This window comes from Cheilinus undulatus, linkage group 8 (genome assembly GCF_018320785.1).
Source record: "Cheilinus undulatus linkage group 8, ASM1832078v1, whole genome shotgun sequence".
Lineage (NCBI taxonomy): Eukaryota > Metazoa > Chordata > Actinopteri > Labriformes > Labridae > Cheilinus > Cheilinus undulatus.
The window spans coordinates 7,888,081-7,906,366 of NC_054872.1; the positions used below are offsets into that span (position 1 = coordinate 7,888,081).

General features: G+C 40.5%; 1 protein-coding gene across 4 annotated transcripts in view; it reads left to right on the top strand.

Moving 5' to 3' along the window:
• The window catches only part of cep162 (centrosomal protein 162), a 29,946-nt gene that overhangs the window by 9,503 nt on the left and 2,157 nt on the right, over positions 1-18,286 (top strand). For 2 of the 4 annotated variants that reach the window (XM_041794055.1, XM_041794057.1), the window contains 22 exons: positions 1,806-1,885; positions 1,965-2,026; positions 2,372-2,402; positions 2,657-2,731; positions 3,767-3,967; positions 4,130-4,211; positions 4,296-4,566; positions 5,411-5,660; positions 5,781-5,935; positions 7,376-7,516; positions 8,903-9,037; positions 9,939-10,051; positions 11,104-11,203; positions 11,804-11,930; positions 12,021-12,184; positions 12,362-12,466; positions 12,562-12,801; positions 15,118-15,318; positions 15,393-15,717; positions 16,401-16,533; positions 16,617-16,758; positions 17,540-17,638. In XM_041794055.1, coding sequence (XP_041649989.1) covers positions 1,806-1,885; positions 1,965-2,026; positions 2,372-2,402; positions 2,657-2,731; positions 3,767-3,967; positions 4,130-4,211; positions 4,296-4,566; positions 5,411-5,660; positions 5,781-5,935; positions 7,376-7,516; positions 8,903-9,037; positions 9,939-10,051; positions 11,104-11,203; positions 11,804-11,930; positions 12,021-12,184; positions 12,362-12,466; positions 12,562-12,801; positions 15,118-15,318; positions 15,393-15,717; positions 16,401-16,533; positions 16,617-16,758; positions 17,540-17,638 — 3,232 coding nt within the window. The remainder of the gene's footprint in view (positions 1-1,805; positions 1,886-1,964; positions 2,027-2,371; positions 2,403-2,656; positions 2,732-3,766; positions 3,968-4,129; positions 4,212-4,295; positions 4,567-5,410; positions 5,661-5,780; positions 5,936-7,375; positions 7,517-8,902; positions 9,038-9,938; positions 10,052-11,103; positions 11,204-11,803; positions 11,931-12,020; positions 12,185-12,361; positions 12,467-12,561; positions 12,802-15,117; positions 15,319-15,392; positions 15,718-16,400; positions 16,534-16,616; positions 16,759-17,539; positions 17,639-18,286) is intronic. The other 2 variants (XM_041794056.1, XM_041794058.1) reach the window with 1 other exon arrangement.

An 18,286-nucleotide genomic window follows, 5' to 3' on the forward strand; every position in this document is an offset into this window, starting at 1 on the left:
TGGTTACAAAGCCATTTCCAAGGCTTTGGGACTCCAGCAAACCACGGTCAGAGCCATTATCCACAAATGGAAAAAAAGTGGGAACAGCGGTGAACCTTCCCAGGGATGGTCGGACAACCAAAAGGACTCCAAGAGCGCAACAACGACTCATCCAGGAGGTCACAAAAGAACCCATAACCACATCTAAAGAACTGCGTGCTTCACTGGCCTCAGTTAAGGTCAGAGTTCATGCCTCAACCACAAGAAAGACTCTGGGCAAAAATGGCATCATGGGAGAGATCCAAGGCCAAAACCACTGCTGACAAAAAAGAACACAAGGGCTTGTCTCACATTTGCCAAGAAACATTTTGATGATCCCCAAGACTTTTGGAGAAATATTCTGTGGACTGACGAGACAAAAGTTAAACTTTTTGGAAGGTATGCGGCCCGTTATATTTGGCGTAAAAATAACAAAGCATTTGATAAAAAGAACATCATGCCAACGGTCAAACATGGTGGTGGTAGTGTGATGGTCTGGGGCTGCTTTGCTGCTTCGGGACCTGGACCACTTGCTGTGATTGATGGAACCATGAATTCTGCTGTCTACCAGAAAATCCTGAAGACCAACATCCGGCCATCAGTTCCTGCCCTCAAGCTCAAGCGCTCTTGGGTTATGCAGCAGGACAACGACCCAAAACATACCAGCAAGTCCACCTCTGAATGGCTAAAAAACCCCACAAAATTAGGTTTTGGACTGGCCAAGTCAAAATACAGACTTAAATCCAATTGAGATGCTGTGGTGTGACCTTAAAAACCCTTGGAAAACCCCCCAGTATGGCTGAGTTAAAACATTCTGTGAAGACGAGAGGGCCAAAATTCCTCCATGGCAATGAGAAACACTCATCACCAGGTATCACTAATGCTTAATTTCAGTTATTGCTGCCAAGGGTGGCACAACCAATTATTAGGTTCAGGGGGAATTACTTTTTCACATAGGGCCAGATAGGTTTGGATTTTTTTTCCCTTAATAGATAAAATCATCATTTAGAACTGCATTTTGTATTTACTTGGGTGGTCTTTGTGATATACTAAAATTGGTTTGATGATCCGAAACATTGTAGTGTGATAAATATGAAAAAAAAAAAAAAACATGAATCAGAAAGGGGGTAAATACCTTTCACGGCACTGTAGGTATATTAATGAAAAGCTGACTGGAAGAGAAAAGTATGGTAAGAAAAGTTGAACAAGCTCAGCCCTCAGAGGACTGTCAAACAAAGCAGATTCAAGGACTTAGGGGATCTTCTTCAGCTGGAGAAGGAGGAAAAGAACATACAGCATCTGAGAACAGCCTGCCCTTTCAGCAGTGACCTTCTGTGGCTTGTAGAGGGTGTCAGTTATTGTCTTCTAGAGAAATGTCATGTCAGCAGTCTTCCCCATGATGGCAGTTGTGTGTGCTGAACAAGAGTGAGAGATTGAAGGTTCAGGAAACCTTTGCATACGAGACTTTTCCACAATATTCTTACATTTTGTAGATATACTAGATAGTAGATTTTTTATTTTTGTTTGCCGTAATCATCAAGATTAAAACAAAGAAAATCTTGAAATATTTCAATTTGTATAAGATGAATCTATAATACATGGAAATTTAACTTTCTGAAGTAGGTCACAGGAAAAAAATGAACTTTTACATATTTTCATTTTTGAGATGCACCTGTAAAAGTGAAGTTATGGGATAAATGAAGTATTTTCAAAAGACCTGAATGAAATCAGTGTTTTGATTTTAGTTTCCAGGGTTGTGGTTTTGATTTCAATGACATTCCCCTTAGGAAAGCTGAAGAAGACATGGAGCAGAGTGATGACAATCAGAGGAAGGCCAAAGTGATAGAAGCCATCAGAGAGTCTTCTGGTAGGAACAATAAAGCTTCAGATGAAGTCTCCTTTTCTTTTTGTGAGTCTTAATTAGGTTTTTCTCTTCACCATTACAGGATCCCCACACTACAGCGACGATTTCGAGGAGGAGGAGAAGGGAAAAGAGCCTCATGAGGAGGTCTGAGTTTATAGAAATTGGTCTTTGAAAATTTGGTTGACTTTTTTAAAGACTTCTACTTTATTTAACATTTACTCTTTAATGGTTTGACATGCTGATGACTCTAATTGTACCTTAGACAGCAGAAGTCCCTTTCTGATGTGTCTGCTCTGCTAGGACATAAATAAGCAGGAAGTAGGCCTACCTGCAAAACCCCACATGGATATGTTATTTTTTGGCTCCTAGTTGTGTTTGCTGGCGATGCTGTTTGTGTGTGTTTCAGAGATAGGCTGTTTAATTTTTAAAATATCACAAGCTAATCTTAGGCTGGCTTTTTCAGTAACCCATGCTGTTTTTTTGTTTCAGAAGTCTAAGATGTCGCCAATTCTGGCTAAAGGTAGGAGAAAATGGTGATGCTTAGATTTAGAAAGTTTGTCTCTTTATCTTACAGTAAAAGAGAACACACTACATCCAGCTTTTACATCAGGACATAACAAAGCACTGCAGCAGAGACAAAACCAAAAATCCAGAAAATTGTGCATATATGTTTTAGTTCAACATGGATATCAATACTCCTCCTAGGGAATTTTGCAGATCTGTATAAGAGTTTCTTTATCAAAGGGAATGACTCTTACTAAAGCATTGTCTCAGTTTCTCTGTATGATTCTCTGGAGGACACCGGGGGAGACGGCGGAGGAAAAAACGGCGTAGGATCACTGGACAGAGGTTAAAAATTTTCAAATTCTAAGTGATTTTTTAAGAACAAGCTACCTGGTCTACTGGCTCTGACTGGTGTTTGTAGGTGTTTTGTTGGCAGCAGCCTGACCTAGAATCATTAATGCATTATATGGACAAAAATATTTGGTAATATTACTTGTACTGGGCACTAAATTCAAGTGTTTCAATCAGTTCCCACAGGTGTATAAAATTAAACACATCGCCATGCAGTTTCCATTTTCAAACATTTGTGATCCTAAATGGGTCGTTCTGAAGAGCTCAGTGACTTCTAGGATGGTGCTCTGATGGATTCTGTCTTTGCAATAAGACAGTTGGTGAAATTTCCTCCCTGCTAGATATTCCACAGTCAACTGTAAGTGATATTATGAGAAAGGTGTAAGCGTTTAGGAACAACAGCAACTCAGCCATAAGGAAGAAGAAAATGTAAAATCCCAGAGTGGGGTCAATGACCGCTAAAGCCCTGACCTTAACCCAGTTGGGCACCTTTGGGATAAACTGGAATGGAGATTGTGAGCCGGGCCCTCTCGTCCAACATCAGTGCCTGACCTCAGATTGAATAGATACAAATTCCCACAGAAATACTCCAAAATGTTGTGGAAGGCCTTCCAAGAAGAGTGCAGGCTGTTATAGCTGCAAAATGCCAACTCCATATTAAAGTACATGTCTTTGAGTACTGTCATTACAGTCCCTGATGGTAGAATGGTCAGGTGAACAAATACTTTTGTCCATATAGTGCATCTTAAATAACCATGTGGACTCCACACATTCAATGATTTGACTGGGATGAGCTTTGACTCAGGACCAGCCTCATCTCCTGATCGTCAGAGGTGGCCCTAAAGTCAGGCTTAAAATCATGTAGTGTTTGCCCAGCCTCCATAAAATCATCATCCATAAAAATGTGGCACCAGCCATCAGATTCTCACAGAATACTATCATTAGTTTGCTTTGACAAAAATCTCTTTTGCCCCATGAGAGCAGCTCTTAGTTCTTGGTTTTAAAACTGATTTTTTGTGTTTGGTCCAGGTCAGCCGTACGTGCAGAGTGGAGGGTCAGAGATGGAGGCTCTTCATGAAGCCTACAGACAGATCCACAAGGTGGAAGATTCAGATGACCATCAGCCATCTATAGAGAGGAGAGGAAGGATCAACAGGACTGTGTCTCCATCTCCTCCTCCTCCTCATCATGTGGGACAGTCTCTTCAGCCGGCTTCTACCACTGAGTCAGGTCAGAAACAAGAGGTTTAACCTAGTTTAATTTACTGTTTTAACCAGGGGTTTTGTGGAGATACCTGCCACACAAGTATGAACAGTTTGAACGTACTCCCCTTTCTGAGATGATTGGGAGAAAACAAAAGATTAATATTAATCATCTTGTTTTTATTTCTAGAGCTCCCCACTGCAGAGGAGTTAATGAGACCCATCAGACCAGAGACAGACCACGTCAGAGGATTCACCCTGCAGCCTGTCAGGTGAAATATTTAAACTCCTCACTACTGGTCATTTTCTACCAGTTACTGACCTTTCTTCTTCTGTCTTTACTTTTCTGATTACAGTGCTCTAGAACAAAACCGGGAGCAGCCTCACTTCCTAGAGAGGACTTTTCCAGATGTGACTTCTCCAGAGTTAATCATGAAAGACTCAGAAGTGGCTGATCATGCTCAGGGGAAATACAGAGCGAAGGGACCAAGCAGCCAGCCACTGGGCTCCCCAGACTCTCCAAACATTAACCTTACGTGGAGCATCAGACAGGAAGTGGAGCGGCTGATGAAGGATCAGAACAAGCATGGCACGTCCTCTCAGTTCAGCAGAGCTAAGAAACAAACGGTGAGGAAGACTTCTCTTTGAATCTGCAGTTTTTTATGCTTAAAGCAGCAGCTTATACAAGGAGAGAATGAATCATTTTACATTTGTTATCATGGTGTTGGGATCATAGCTGAAGAAATATACAGCATAACCGAGAGCTATGTGAGTGTAAAATGCTGTGTTGTGCTCAGAGGTGAAAGAAATATTAGACTCTTGACTCTTGACTTGAACAAGTACAGCTACTTTGGTTAAAATCTACTTCGACAAAAGGAAAATTACTGGTCTGTAGACTCAAGTAAGAGTAAAAAGTAATTCAGGTTAACTTAAACTGCTGAGTAGCTACTTATGATAGTAAGGGGACTTGGACAGTAAAACTAGATCTTTTCTAATTAACAACATAGGAACATGGATCTTCAAACCAGGTTTGTCAGGTGATGTCACACTTTTATAATAACGTGAAATGCTGCAGCTGTTTTTGGGCGGAATGTGGAATCATTCAACGATCCCTGTTACCGCCATGTGTAGTCAAACCTGAACCTGAACAACTGCCCAGTTTCATGTCATTGGCAGAGAGGAGGAACCTCTTTGTTCTGACTTTAGGTTTTTATTTTGTATTCATTAGTTGATGCCTTTGAAAATAATACAGTGAAGCACAACACTTTAAAACTTCAAAACATACTTAAGTAAAATATTTCAAAATGTACTTAAAGAAGTACAAGTACACAAAAAGCTACCCAATTACAGTAATGTGAGTAAATGTTATTTGTTACTTTCCGCTCCTGGTTATGCTCCCGTAGAAGATAAAAGATTGTTTGACATCAACCTTGTTTTAAGAAAAACACATTTTATTTTCAGTCTCATTCAGTCTTTTCCCCAGGTCTCCCTTGGCTCCACTTTTTCTTACTCCCCTTCTACATCAGTGAAAAAACCTGCTGCGGCGCCTGCAAGAGGTTGGAGAGTTGAGGGGAGAACAGCGGTTACTTCCAGGTCTGCAGGGACGAGTAGAGCTGCTGCTGCTGCTGCTGCTAAAACCTCATCTAATGTTTCCCGACCTCTGCAGCATGCACAGGGAAAAACTAAAGTCCCAAAGAGCAAGGAAAAAGAAAACTTCCCAGGTGAACAGAGATGAAAAATGATCGATTTGCCTCCTCTTTGAATCTGTGGGTATCTTATTTAGACAGAAAGCTGGTGTAGTCTGTAAACGCACATTTAATCTCCATTGTTTTTTGTTCCAGATCCAGGCCTGAGGGTGAGCAGTGAGCTGGTGTCATCAGTTCAGTCCTTGGTAAACGTCCTTAAACAGCAGATAGACACTTCACATGAGAGGGCTGCAGAGGCACAGGAAGTCTATGAAGAAACCAGACTGATGCATTATTCACAAAAGAACAATGTAAGATTTTATTTTTAATTTCAGGAGCATAAAGCTAAAATGTTTTTGGATGCAATATCTGTTGTGCATTTATGAGTACATTTAAATGATATCGTCCTATCCTGCAAAAGTTCTGCTCATTTATGCATTTTTCTAAGGATATGTGAAGAAATTGAACCCTTATCTAGAAGATAGACACCCTGATGAGGATTGTTGTGATATTTCTCTCTCTCTTTTTTTGTGTTTTGTTCCTCCTCTCTTGAGCACTCAACGCTTGAAAATGATCCCGTCTCAGTCCATCTTATGGAGGTCATTCAGACTTGCATTATCAGGGATTTACTTTCCATGCATCTTTACTGAGCATTCAACACATCTTCACTGACGACCAGAAATCTCTGTCCCTCCTCTGATTCTAACAACCCATACTTAGCTTCTGTGGCTTTCTTAGTGTGGCTGATATCTCTACATGCTCTTTGCAGTGGAGTTGCTGCTAAAAATGAAAGGGGGCAATTAGCCACGAGCTAAGAGGGCAGTGGTGCCTCTTTGACAGCTTTTCTTCCTCTCATTTTGTTATATACGTGCTTTTAAGGACACACTCATATGCTATTTAGCTTAAAAAGTAAAGACGAGAAGCTATAAGAATGGTGAGGTGTCGTTTATATGTGAGCTGGTTTTTAGAGCAGACTTCTTTTGTAAACAGCGGGAGCAAGCTCCTGTTTGAGAGACAGTTTCTTCATTTTTGTTGTAGGTTTAAAGACATTTAAAAAGCCAAATTGTACCAAATCAGGAGCTGTTTGAGAGCAGAACACTACGCTCATATTGCTGAGCTGAGAAAAATAAGCCAGATATCTGAAAAGAGATGCAATTCCCATCGCTCTGAGTGAGGCTGGACAGACATAAATCAACTGCTGTGCATCACGGCTGCATAACGGCTTGGTTTTCATTTCAGTGCGCATGTTTACGAGTCCAAGCCTTCAGACTGTCTGTGTGAGGACATTTTGAGAACAGAAGGCTCGTCTATTTTTACCTCAAGCTGCACAATCAGCCATAACTGACAGGAAAATGATAATAGAGAGCCATACTTGCCTTGTTTGAGAAGATCTATATTTCCACTTTAGAAGAATTGGTCAAAAGGAAGGCAAACACAGAACAGTTACACTTCCAGTTTGTGCTTTTCAAAGTAAAAGCCTGCCTTAACATTCTGTAGAGAAACTCATTTGTACATGCCTTTATATTGAAATTTTCCCATCCCGAGTGTACAATGAATCAAGTCACTTCTAGAGTGATTTAGTGACGTAAAACTTATAAAGATATCCCCCCCACACACAAGGATAGAGGATTACCAATAGTTATCTGAATGCTTGAATCAGAAACAAATCCCTGTTGGTGTAGTCCAAACAGGGTAATAATGCGAGTTTTGATTGACCACAGTTCAATACAGTGCCATTGTCCCTTTCATAGAGGGATGACGAGGAGCAGCGCCACCTGTTGGAGGACCTGAGAGCTCAGCTGGCTCAGAGAGAGCAGGAGCTGCAGGTGATGAAGGACAAAGCCGAGGAGATCAGCGCACTGAGACAGCAGAACTTCCTGCTGCAGAGCAAGGTGATGAAATAAACTCATGACACATTCAGAACTTTCTTTTTTTTGTTATAATATAATATTATAATATTTTATTTGTGTTTATTGATTTGGTATCTCTCTATAAATAGTGGGCCGTAATTAATTAGAGCTTCTTTACTGTGCACCACAGCGTTGATGTTTTACAAGCTTTTTAGGACAAAAAGCCCAAGTGAGACACAATGGTTAAAAAATGTCACAGCACTCAGAGGTTTAAGGACTGAATTACCTAGTAATTATGTATTAATTATTAAGTAATTCCTTGTAATATTGTGGCAGTTCTCTGGTAATTCGGTGGTATTTTATGATGTCATTTCTTAGAAATAAGATGATCATTTTCTTTTTAAGTTGCTTGATAATTCCTAGGTAATTCCTATATTTTGGCCCACTTGATTAAAGTGAGTCTTTCCTGAATAATTTTCAAGTATTTTTTTAGGGATTAGGTTAGTGGCAAGGGTTATGGGTAAAGGGTTGGGGTTAAGGTAAAAAAACCACCTAATTACCAGAGAATCGTTACAATATTACAGGGAACTACTTGCTAATAAATACATTGTTACTAGGTAATGATGCCTTAATATGAGCTTATTTCTGAGTTAGTTTGGTGCAATGCCAACTTATTACTAGATAATCACTGCTTATAACTATGAAGTTACTTAGTAATTAGGGCTTACTGAAACAAAGTGTTACCATTATAGTTTTGATCTATGAAATTATTCCATTTGATTTTTACATGCCTTTAAAAATGGTCAGTGTCTTTGTCTCAGGAGTTTGTTCCTCTAAGTTACAGCAGGCTGAAGCACTACTGATATTAGACTGTCTGATGTTAGTATACATAGTAACCAGCTGATTGGTGATTAATGCAGCTACAGTAAGATGAAAGTAAGATGTCAAAGAAATGTCTGAATCAAAGTGATCATACACACTGAAAGTATCATAAACCAGCAGCAACATTCAGCCGTTGTTCCTCCACGACTCCTCAATATCAGTGGAGCCAGTTGGTAAACTAGGGTGCTTTCACACCTAACCTGCTTGGTTCAGTTCAAACAAACTCAAGTTTGTTTGCGCTGTGTGAAAGCTGACCGACAAACTCTGGTGAGGTTTGTATGTGGTGGGAACACGAACTGACCTTGATCCAGCCTAACTCTAGCAGTATTGAGCTTTTTCTGGATTAAATCAGCCACCGTAGCCAGTTAAATATGTGTTAAAACCCACAGACAGACCTGTGATTTTTTTTTTTTTTTTTTTTTACCAGAAGGAGGCCCTGGCTGAACCATTATGGCAGCCACTGCTCTAACCCATCATTGAAAGTTGGAGAAAATCTTTACATTTGAGTAGCATGAGTCTTTAATGAGGTGTGTTTTCAAACCATAGCTTCGAGGTGAAGAGGAAGCCAGTCAGAGGAAGAGATCGGCAGAGACTGCTGCAGACTCTGCTGCAGGCGAGAGACTCCAACATATGGAAAAAGAAATCAAAGAGCAGGAGACACTTATCAAAGGTTACCAACAGGTGGGTTTTTCCTCCATGTTTATCTTTTAATGTGACTGCTCTTTATTTGGTTTTGTTGCTTTCCTTTAATCTTCTTATATAAATCTTTTGGGATTTAAACCTCCACTTTATTCAGCTTTAGTGTCAGAAATAAAAGCCCTGAAGTACTGATTCTTATGCAACACTTGAGACTGTCCTCCAGGTTTAAATTATGTGTGTATCACGTATTTAAGGGCTGCACAATTATTTTGATTTCAAACATTTTGATGTTCAATCAAAATCAAACATTTTTGACTAGAGAATTTGTATGAATTTTGTCTCAGTTCTGCCCCAGCAACAGACAGGTAACAGGAAATAAACATTTTTAAAAAAGTCCCTAGAATTAATTAACAATCTGGATCTCATTTTTGATCCAAATAATTGTGATAAACTGGTTAAAATCATGAAGCCATGTATTCATGCTCTCTAAACCAGTGATTTCAGCTGGTGGGTCAGGACCCAAAAGTGGTTCCAAAGCCGTTTCCAATGAGTCTGAAAAAATTTGTGGTAAAATGTCTATCATGTATGGAAGCCCTAAATGGACATACAGTACATCAGTATGTCATTTTTTAAAAAATGTTTTCTCCTATTTTTTTTCAGCTCCCTTTGATAAGAAAGCCTTTTCCCGAGATAATGGGAACATTCCTATAAAGAAAAAAAATTAGATAGCATTGATATCGATATTTGCTAAAATTAATTAGTAAATGCCAGATATTTGCAAAAATCCAATATTTTGCGTCCCTAACTGTAAATAAATCTCAGCAGTTGAACATTTTTGAATATTTTGGTGTCCATTTCTCATAAGGAGGTGGTGGGTCATGATGCCAGAGCAATTGAGAAGCACTTCTTCAAACTGTAATCACACCTTTGTGTTATTTTACAGGAGAATGAGAAGCTGTATTCACAGCTGAAGGCTCAGCAGGCCAGGGGTAAAGCCAACGAGGAGGCCATGTTCAATGAAAACCAGACACTCTTGAATCAGCTGGCTTTCACCAGGTGGGTTCAGTAAAGGAGTATGTCATGGCAAGACCCGTCAGTGGATGTATTATTGTGTCTTTGTCGTAGAGTTGTTCCGATTCTGATATCAGGAATGCGTCGAATACTGCTGAAAATACAGGCATTGACATCACTGAGTTCACATGTTTAAGCACCGACCTGATACAGTTTTTTTCTTAACTCACCGTTCTCAGAGTTATTGTTAGAAACCAGAAATCAGTTCTTTTCCGCTACATGCTTTGAACTACCATCTTTAGAGCAGCAAAGAAGAATAAAGGAAAAAGGTTTGGAGGCATCATGACATTCAATATTCTCTCTATGGTTCTGTTAAAAACCGTCTAGACCTCCATTGTCGTATGCCAGTCCAGAGTAAAGCACCAGGCCAGGACTAAACTTTGTACTAATAAACGTTATCCATGCCAGCTACCAGCTCAAACAACCAAACAAGGACAGGACAGGAGTCTGATTTGATGAGCAATAACATACAGGAAGCAAAGGTGCTGGGTCGTGATTGGAAAAAGTGGGTCACCAAAAATAAAGTATAGGAAACACTTGTGTAAAGGCTATTAAGAGCCCAAATCCAACGGCCAGTGAGTTTAGCATATTGAATATGACATTTCTTATAAAAAAAAATATTTTCATGCTGTCAAAGAGTGGTCGCTGGTTTATAGTCAGTAAGAACACGACACCAGTCCCACATATGATCTCTTTTCTCCTCTCTAGTTTCATCCCAGAGCCATAGAGCTCTTCTTTTACATTCTGTCATTTGAGGACAAAAAAGCCTTGAATTGCAGCTTTTTACTTGTTTAAGACAGAAAAAACAAAAGCTTGTAATAGTGTTGCTGTTGCTTTATTCTAATCTACTGCCTTTAATTCTAGGGGCTGTGGTCACCCTGGAGCAGGAAGTGCCGTTGCACTGCTCCCTTTAATATAAACGTTTGGCTGCTGCCCTTCCATCTTGCCCAGACAGCAGACATGATTGTTTTCTAAAGATGTATTCCTCTGTAAAAGCTTACGTTCTTTACTTATTTATGTTTTTCCATCTTGATCAGGGATCAGCTGAGTAAACACTCCAGGCCTGTTGGAAACGTGTGCTTGATGGATCACACTCGACGAATCACAGACTTGTTGGCTCAAATAGAAACGTTTGAGGTGAGAACTACATCAGTAAAATACTGATATTCCATGTGCAGAAGGTTTGTTTTTACTGATGTCTCACAACCAATCCACTCTGATTTAAACCTATGTAGCTGTTTATAGAAAAGTTCATTGTGCTCCTTGAGGTAGGAGTGCAATGAAACTTCAGCGCCATATTTTTAATTGACTATTTAAGGTGCAATCTGAAATTTTTCAAACTGAAATGTCCAAATTAATTAAAAAATGGCTAATATTTTTTTAGGATGGGGTGGTATTCAATTTTTAATACAAATAAAATCTCCAAAAATGTATTTGTAATCTGGTGGTTGAGTTTTGAGCCCAGCTGTTGGTGTGAAGTTGATGAACCCATGGTCCTCAAGTGGTTCTGCCTACCTCCTCTAGTCACCTGTGGAGTCTTTTCAATCAAACCAGGACTGTATGAGGTTTATACACTTATCAGTAGGCCCCTGTCTTTGTTACATGCAATTTGGATGTACAGTTATTTCTGGCTTCTATTTAAAGTGCATCTTAAACTCCAGATTTTAGAGTAAATTGTAGCCAAAAGTTGAGATTAAATCCCCTTAAATTCACCTTGAGATTTGTGTCTGCTTTTAGAAGAATGAGGCCAAGCTATGTGAAGACATTCACAGACTGAAACAGGAGAAAGAGGCTCTGGAGGTGGACCTGCAGCTGATGAAGAGGGAGAGAAACCTTGCCAAAACTCAGGCCACATCTTCTTCAGGTGAGGAATATGGTTCACTTTTTTTAAGCTGCATGTGCATGATATCTTTTTGGTTTCTTTGACTTCATGTATTGTTTGGGAATGCGTCAGATGACCGGACTTTGGAGCTGCATGCATTGGAGGAAAAGCACAGAGAGGAAGTGACGGCGCTGAAGAAGAAGCTGCAGTGGTTCGCTGAGAATCAGGAACTCCTGGATCGAGATGCCGGTAGACTGAAGGCTGCTACTGCTGAGATATATCAACTTAAAGAGCAGGTGAAGCTCCAGGAACACTGTTAAGACTCATTTACATTTTACATTGACATCCGTGGTGGGAAATTAGATACCAGAATGATTACGTTGACGGTCTAGGACTGTAGATTTGCTTTGGCATGAAAAGACGTGTTTAAATCAGAGGCAGTGTTATATTCACAGATTTTCTCTTCATTTCAGGTAGAAAACTTAAAAACAGAGGTGAGCAAACGCAGCAGTGAGCAGCAGAGAAAAGCCAGAGAGAAAACAGCTGACACTAAGAGGATGCGGGATTTGGAGAAACAGGTTCAACATAGTGAAGCTAACATTTAGCACCCTTCCTCCTGGTTATGTTTCTTTATAGTTTTGAGATGGGTTTTTTTTTTTTTTTTCTTTACCAGGTGAAGGAGCTCGAGCAGATCCTGAGACATAGAAATCCAAACTCTCTTCCCGCTCTGATCTACGCTGCAGCCTCCGCTGGTGGTCCAGAGGACAAGAATGTTGACAAAACGTCCCCACCGAGCAGGATCAACACCCTGCTGGAGCGAAGGATTCAGCGTTTGGAGGCAGAGCTAGAGAGTCATGACGAAGAAGCCAAACGCAGCCTGAGAGCAATGGAGCAGCAGTTTCACAGGATCAAGGTAAACATGGTTTTTCCTCAGTTCCATCTATCACTAGATTGCTTGCAGATGTTAAAAATAATCTCTGCCTGAGGTTCCAGTTCAACAAGAATAGAGATCCTGCTGTTAGTTTAATCAGCCATCAGAAAATTTGTAGGAACAGTGCCTATAATAAGTACTCACCCCTTGCATGTTTTACCCTTTTATTTATGTTATAAATCAGTCATGGACAATATTGTTTGGCTTTATCGACAAAAAAATGCAAAAACCTCTTTAATGTCAAAGTAAAAACAGATTCCTACAAAGTGATGTCAATTATGTAAAAGGTTGCGCATAAATATTACCCCTTTCAAGTCAGTATTTAGTAGATTCCCCTGGCTCTAATCATAGCCCTGAGTTGGTGTGGATAGGTCTTAATCAGGCTTACACATCTGGACAGTGCAGTTTTACTCCATTCTCCTTTGCAAAACTGCTCACACTCTGTCAGGTTGCACAGGGATCAGGCATGAACAGCGCTTTTTAAGTTCAGCAACAAATTCTCTATTGGATTGCCACACCCATTTTACCATCTGCCTTTTCAACCCTACTATGGCTGGCTGCCAAAAGGCATCCCCACAGCATGATGCTGCCACCACCGTGCTTCACAGTGGGGATGTTGGGTTTGTGGTGATGTGCAGTGTTTGGTGTCTTTACTGATGACCAAAAAGCATAATTTTGTGCTCATCAGACCAAAGAACTTTATTACACTTGACCGTGGAGTCTCCCACATGCCTTTTGGTGAACTCTAGTCCAGAACTTATCTGGGTTTTCTTCAATAGTGGCTTTCTCTTTGCCACTCTGTCGTAAAGTGTTGACTCTGCATACAACAACTATTGGCCAAGTTCTTCACCAGTCAAAGCTTTATGGGAGAGTGGCAAAGAGAAAGCCACGATTGAAGTCAACAATTGTTGTATTAAGTGTCTCTCCCATCTCAGCTGCTGAAGCTTGTAACTCCTTCAGAGTCATCAGCCCTGGACAGAATGAGCTGTTTCTGTGTCTGTGTTTTTAAATGGTAATTAGCTGTCTGACTCTGCCCCCTGACCACACTCCCCACATAAAATGGGTGTGGCACTCCTGATGTTACAATGTTACAGACACTTTTATGCAAAGTTAAGGACCTGGCTGGGATTTGAACCATCAGTCCCCCAGACCAAAATCGGCAGGGTAACCCACTGAGCTATCCAGCATCTCAACTGACAGCTGAGATGAACATAATGAGAGGAGGGAGGAATTTTCTTCCAAGCGGGGAGGGCCAACCAAATCTCGGGGCAGTGCTTACTCCCCACATGAGGTCATGAGCAGCTTGTTTCAGCACACATTTCCTGCAAGGTGGAGAGAGAGGGTGGAAGAGAATGGATTTTTCACAGGCTAGGGGCACATATTTTTGTTTGAAAAACCTGAAAAAAATAATATGTCCCCTTTAATGCAGCCACTTGTTTCACATTGCATATTTTTTTATAACATTACTCTGTAGCAATCTGTTTTGACTTTGACATTAAGAGTTTTTTTGTCATTTTTGTGAAAAAAGCCACATTATATTGACCATGATTGAGTTATAAATTACATAAAAGGTGGTGAATACTTACTATAGGAACTGTACACTGAGCATGATCCCTAAACATATCAATGAAGGGATTTTTCCCATGAGTTCAATGATTTTCCTGATTGGTGGTGATCAGTATTACAAATTTCTTCGTCCTGTAGAGCTCCTTAGCTGTGCAGGAGAACCCTGTGGAAATTGTGGGTAAATGCAAGAGAACGTTGCACACATCAGACATCCGTAAATGCATGCGTAGTAGAATCATCCATGAGCATCTGTGGTCAATTTGGATATTTAAAACTGAGACGTAAAAGTTACAGCAGATCTTATACAATGGTGAATTAGAAGTTAGTTTTAAATTATCATTCAGAATTCACCAATTATTTACATCTTGTACTTTTCCAACTTTTAGTTTGAGTCATTGAACAATTAACTTAATTATTCATGAATGAAAAAATCTTACGTTTATGGCTACCAAGGCTTCCTCCATTTACATCAGTCTTTTTCTTTCTTGTCTGTCTCTTGCTATCATTCCTCTTGGCTGAAAGTAGTTGATGATGGTAAACTACTCTGCAGGTGTATGCACCAGTGGAAGTCAACTGCACATGCATTTACAAATGCCTGATGTCTGCAGCCAAGTGCCTCTTGTTAATTGTGGATTAACTGTTTGATAATATCAAGTTAATAACTATCATTTCAAACAAACTGTTAATCTCGAAAAGCATTTAAAAAGTGTTTTTCATTGTTTGTGTTCAAAGCTCCGCTATGAGCAGCAGATCTCAGATCTGGAGCAGCAGCTGGAGCAGAAGCAGCAGCAGAAAGAAGCTCAGACCGAGACAAGAACCTCACAGGTTCAAACTCTGGAGGAGGAGCTGCAGCGTGTCAAAGAAAATCACCAGGAGAAAGAAAAATCTCTGCAGGACCAGATCGAGTCTCTCCAGAAACAGCTTAAACATAAGGTAGGTCACAGGAACTTCTTCAGTTTTAGCCTCTCTGTTAGCTCTTAAACTAACATAAACATGTTCCTTGTCAGGTCCAGCCAAGTCCAAGTCGACACCAGCGACAGACTGAGGCAGCGTTCGGCGTCAGAATTGACCGTCTGAACCAGGAGCTTGCCACCAAAACCCGAACCATTCAGGAGCTGAGCCACACAGTGGAGAGGCTGCAGAAAGAGAGAAGGAATATGCTGCCTGGGCCAAAACCAAGACCAAGACCAGAAACTCGGCCTGCAGAAACCAGACTACAACAAGGACCTGCAAAGACTCAGAGCTCAGCTCCTGCAGCAGTGATGTGTGGAGAGGAGGAGACATTTCCAGCTGCTCAGTACGAGAAAATGTACCAGCCCACTGTCTTTGCAGGTACGCAGGAGGTTCAGGGTACTTTTTTTCCCTAAAGATTATTATGTGGGCATTTTTTGCCTTTTTTGATTAGACAGCTGAAGAATTGATAGGAAATGTGGGGGAGAGACCAAACATGCACATGAGACCAGGAATCGATCCTGGGACCAGTGCCTTGAAGACTAGGGCCTCTGCTTATGGGCTCCCTCTCTAACCTCTGAGCTACACCGATGCCTACATTGACTGTACTTTACTACTTACATTAGAAGTAGATTGTGTTGTTGCCAAAAAAACAGAATCTTTCTGTAGTGAAAACTTAAAAACAGATAGTAAAGGTTGGTTGCATCACTGCCAACAATGTGTGTTAAGTGTGTAAAACCTGCAGGAGCTTCAGTTAGATTTTTTACATGCACAGCTATGTTTAGTCTGTCGTTTCATCTGCGAAGCTGCAGCTTCTTCTTCTCTGGGTGTAACAGCTGGTCACATACCACTACGCCACCTCCTGTTTCAGAATGTGTAGTCTCCGGAGGAAGAAAACAAATGCCTTAATCAACGGTGGATTTCATTGCTTTGTGTTTTATTTTTTTGAGTAGTAGGATTGAACAAATATTTGTGGTATCAGCCTATTATTTATCAGTCATGTGTGCCTAAAACATACTGGTTGTTTTCCATGTTTCTTGTCATGGTTGTGTGTTCATGTTCAGGCAGTCACATCTCCGAGGTAGTTCAGGAGAACGAGGATCTGAAACAAGAGCTGGAGCGTCTGCAGCTGCAGAGTGAGCGGGACAGAGAAGAGCTGAAGGCCGATGCGGCCAAAGCTAGAGAGGAGCTGAGCAGGTACAAGAACCGCTGTGAACTCATGATCTCATGCTTCCTACAGACCCTGGATGTGATTTAATATCTTTAATATGTTCTGTCAGGCTGCAGGAGAACTCTGCAGAGCAGCTATCCTCTCTGAAAGCCGAACACCTCAGAGTGTTGGATCAGCTGAGAGCTGCTCACGCTCTGGAATATTCTGCATCGGAGGTGGCCAAACTGACCAACAAAGTCCTCACACAGGAGGTACAGGCTCACTCACCACAGGGCATTTTCACCTGGTCTGAATCATGGACTGATTTGATCCATTGTTGCATAATTACCTCAAGTTTTCCTCAAGGGATCTACAAGGAGACTAAAAGGTGTGATGTGAGAGGAAAATGCTCCCTGATTGGTTTGAATTTCTTGTGAGAAAAGTTCCTGAAGTAAACAGACTGGATGACTCCTGCCTGGCTGTTGATGCCCTAAAGACACTTGAAAAATTGTGAAAATGAACAGACACCTACACAGACTCTTGGCTCTGCTTATTAGTTTATATGTAGAGATTTTTTTATTTACAACAAACCATACAGTTTGAAAATGAGGCACAAATGCTGCTCTAACATAAATTTTGATGGAGTGGAGGCCCAAAGGTGCTTCTCTAGAAAGTTGAGGAGAAGGGTACCCTAATCCTCCTGAACCATCGTTTCTGGAGATCAATCATCTACAGCTGTGGTCTAAACATGTCCATCTGGCTACAGTTTAATCCAGAAAAGCTCTGTACTTCCTGCAGGAGCAGATTAGGGTTGGTTTATTTCTCACAGCAAATGAGCTGCACCAGAGACTGAAAAATAGCAAACTGAGACCTACCTTTCCAGGTGGTATCAGTGTGGTTTGTTTGGTTCACACCAGACTGACTGCTTTTAGACCTGCCCAAACAAACAGTACTAACTCTGCAAACGGACTCCAGGTTACAACAGGTTAGATTCGAAAAACTCCTTTAAAACAAAGTCCTAAGAAAGATGTCTTACTTTGATTGTTTTTGCAGATAATGTTGAGACATCAACAGGAGCAGCTGAGGGAGCTGCAGGAAGCAAAAGACGCTCTGATGATATCGAGGACCAGAGAGGATGTTCTGCAGAAACAGGTGGGGGCCTGATGGAATAGGATGATCTTGGTAATGCTCTGGTAAAGAAAAAATGAACAAGTGTATTTTTTAAATCTTCTCTTTTCTAATTTAAATATTTTATACAGAGTGTGTGTGACAGCTTTTTTTTTCCCATATGAAAATAAATGTAGGTTTTTTTCTCAACTGGTGGGTCAGGACCCAAAAGTGGGTCACGGAGCAGTTTTCAGTGGGTCGCGTATGTGTGTCTGGAAACAATGGTGGCAAAAATCAATCAAGAACATACAACCATACTGTTTATTTTACTGTTTATTGTGATAATGGGTAAATATAAACATTTTATCAGTATGTCGACTGATTTATCTCCTTTTCTTGCAATAAAAGAGCTGCTTTATCATGTTAATGATGTAATGTCTCAAGATCTCTGTAATTGGCTAAATTTGACACGTTATCATGGGAAAAGCGGGGTGTAAGCATGTCAGTTTTGCCCTGCCTCTTGTCCCTTTCATTAAATTCTGTTCCATCCAAGATCTTAAGTGAAACATTTTTATTTACAAATCATGTATTGTTTTGTTTTGTTTTGTATTGAATTGTTGTTGAAAATTTTTGGAAATATGGGTCACAATTTGCCATCAAAGATATTGGTGGGTCTTGAGGCTAGACAAGTTG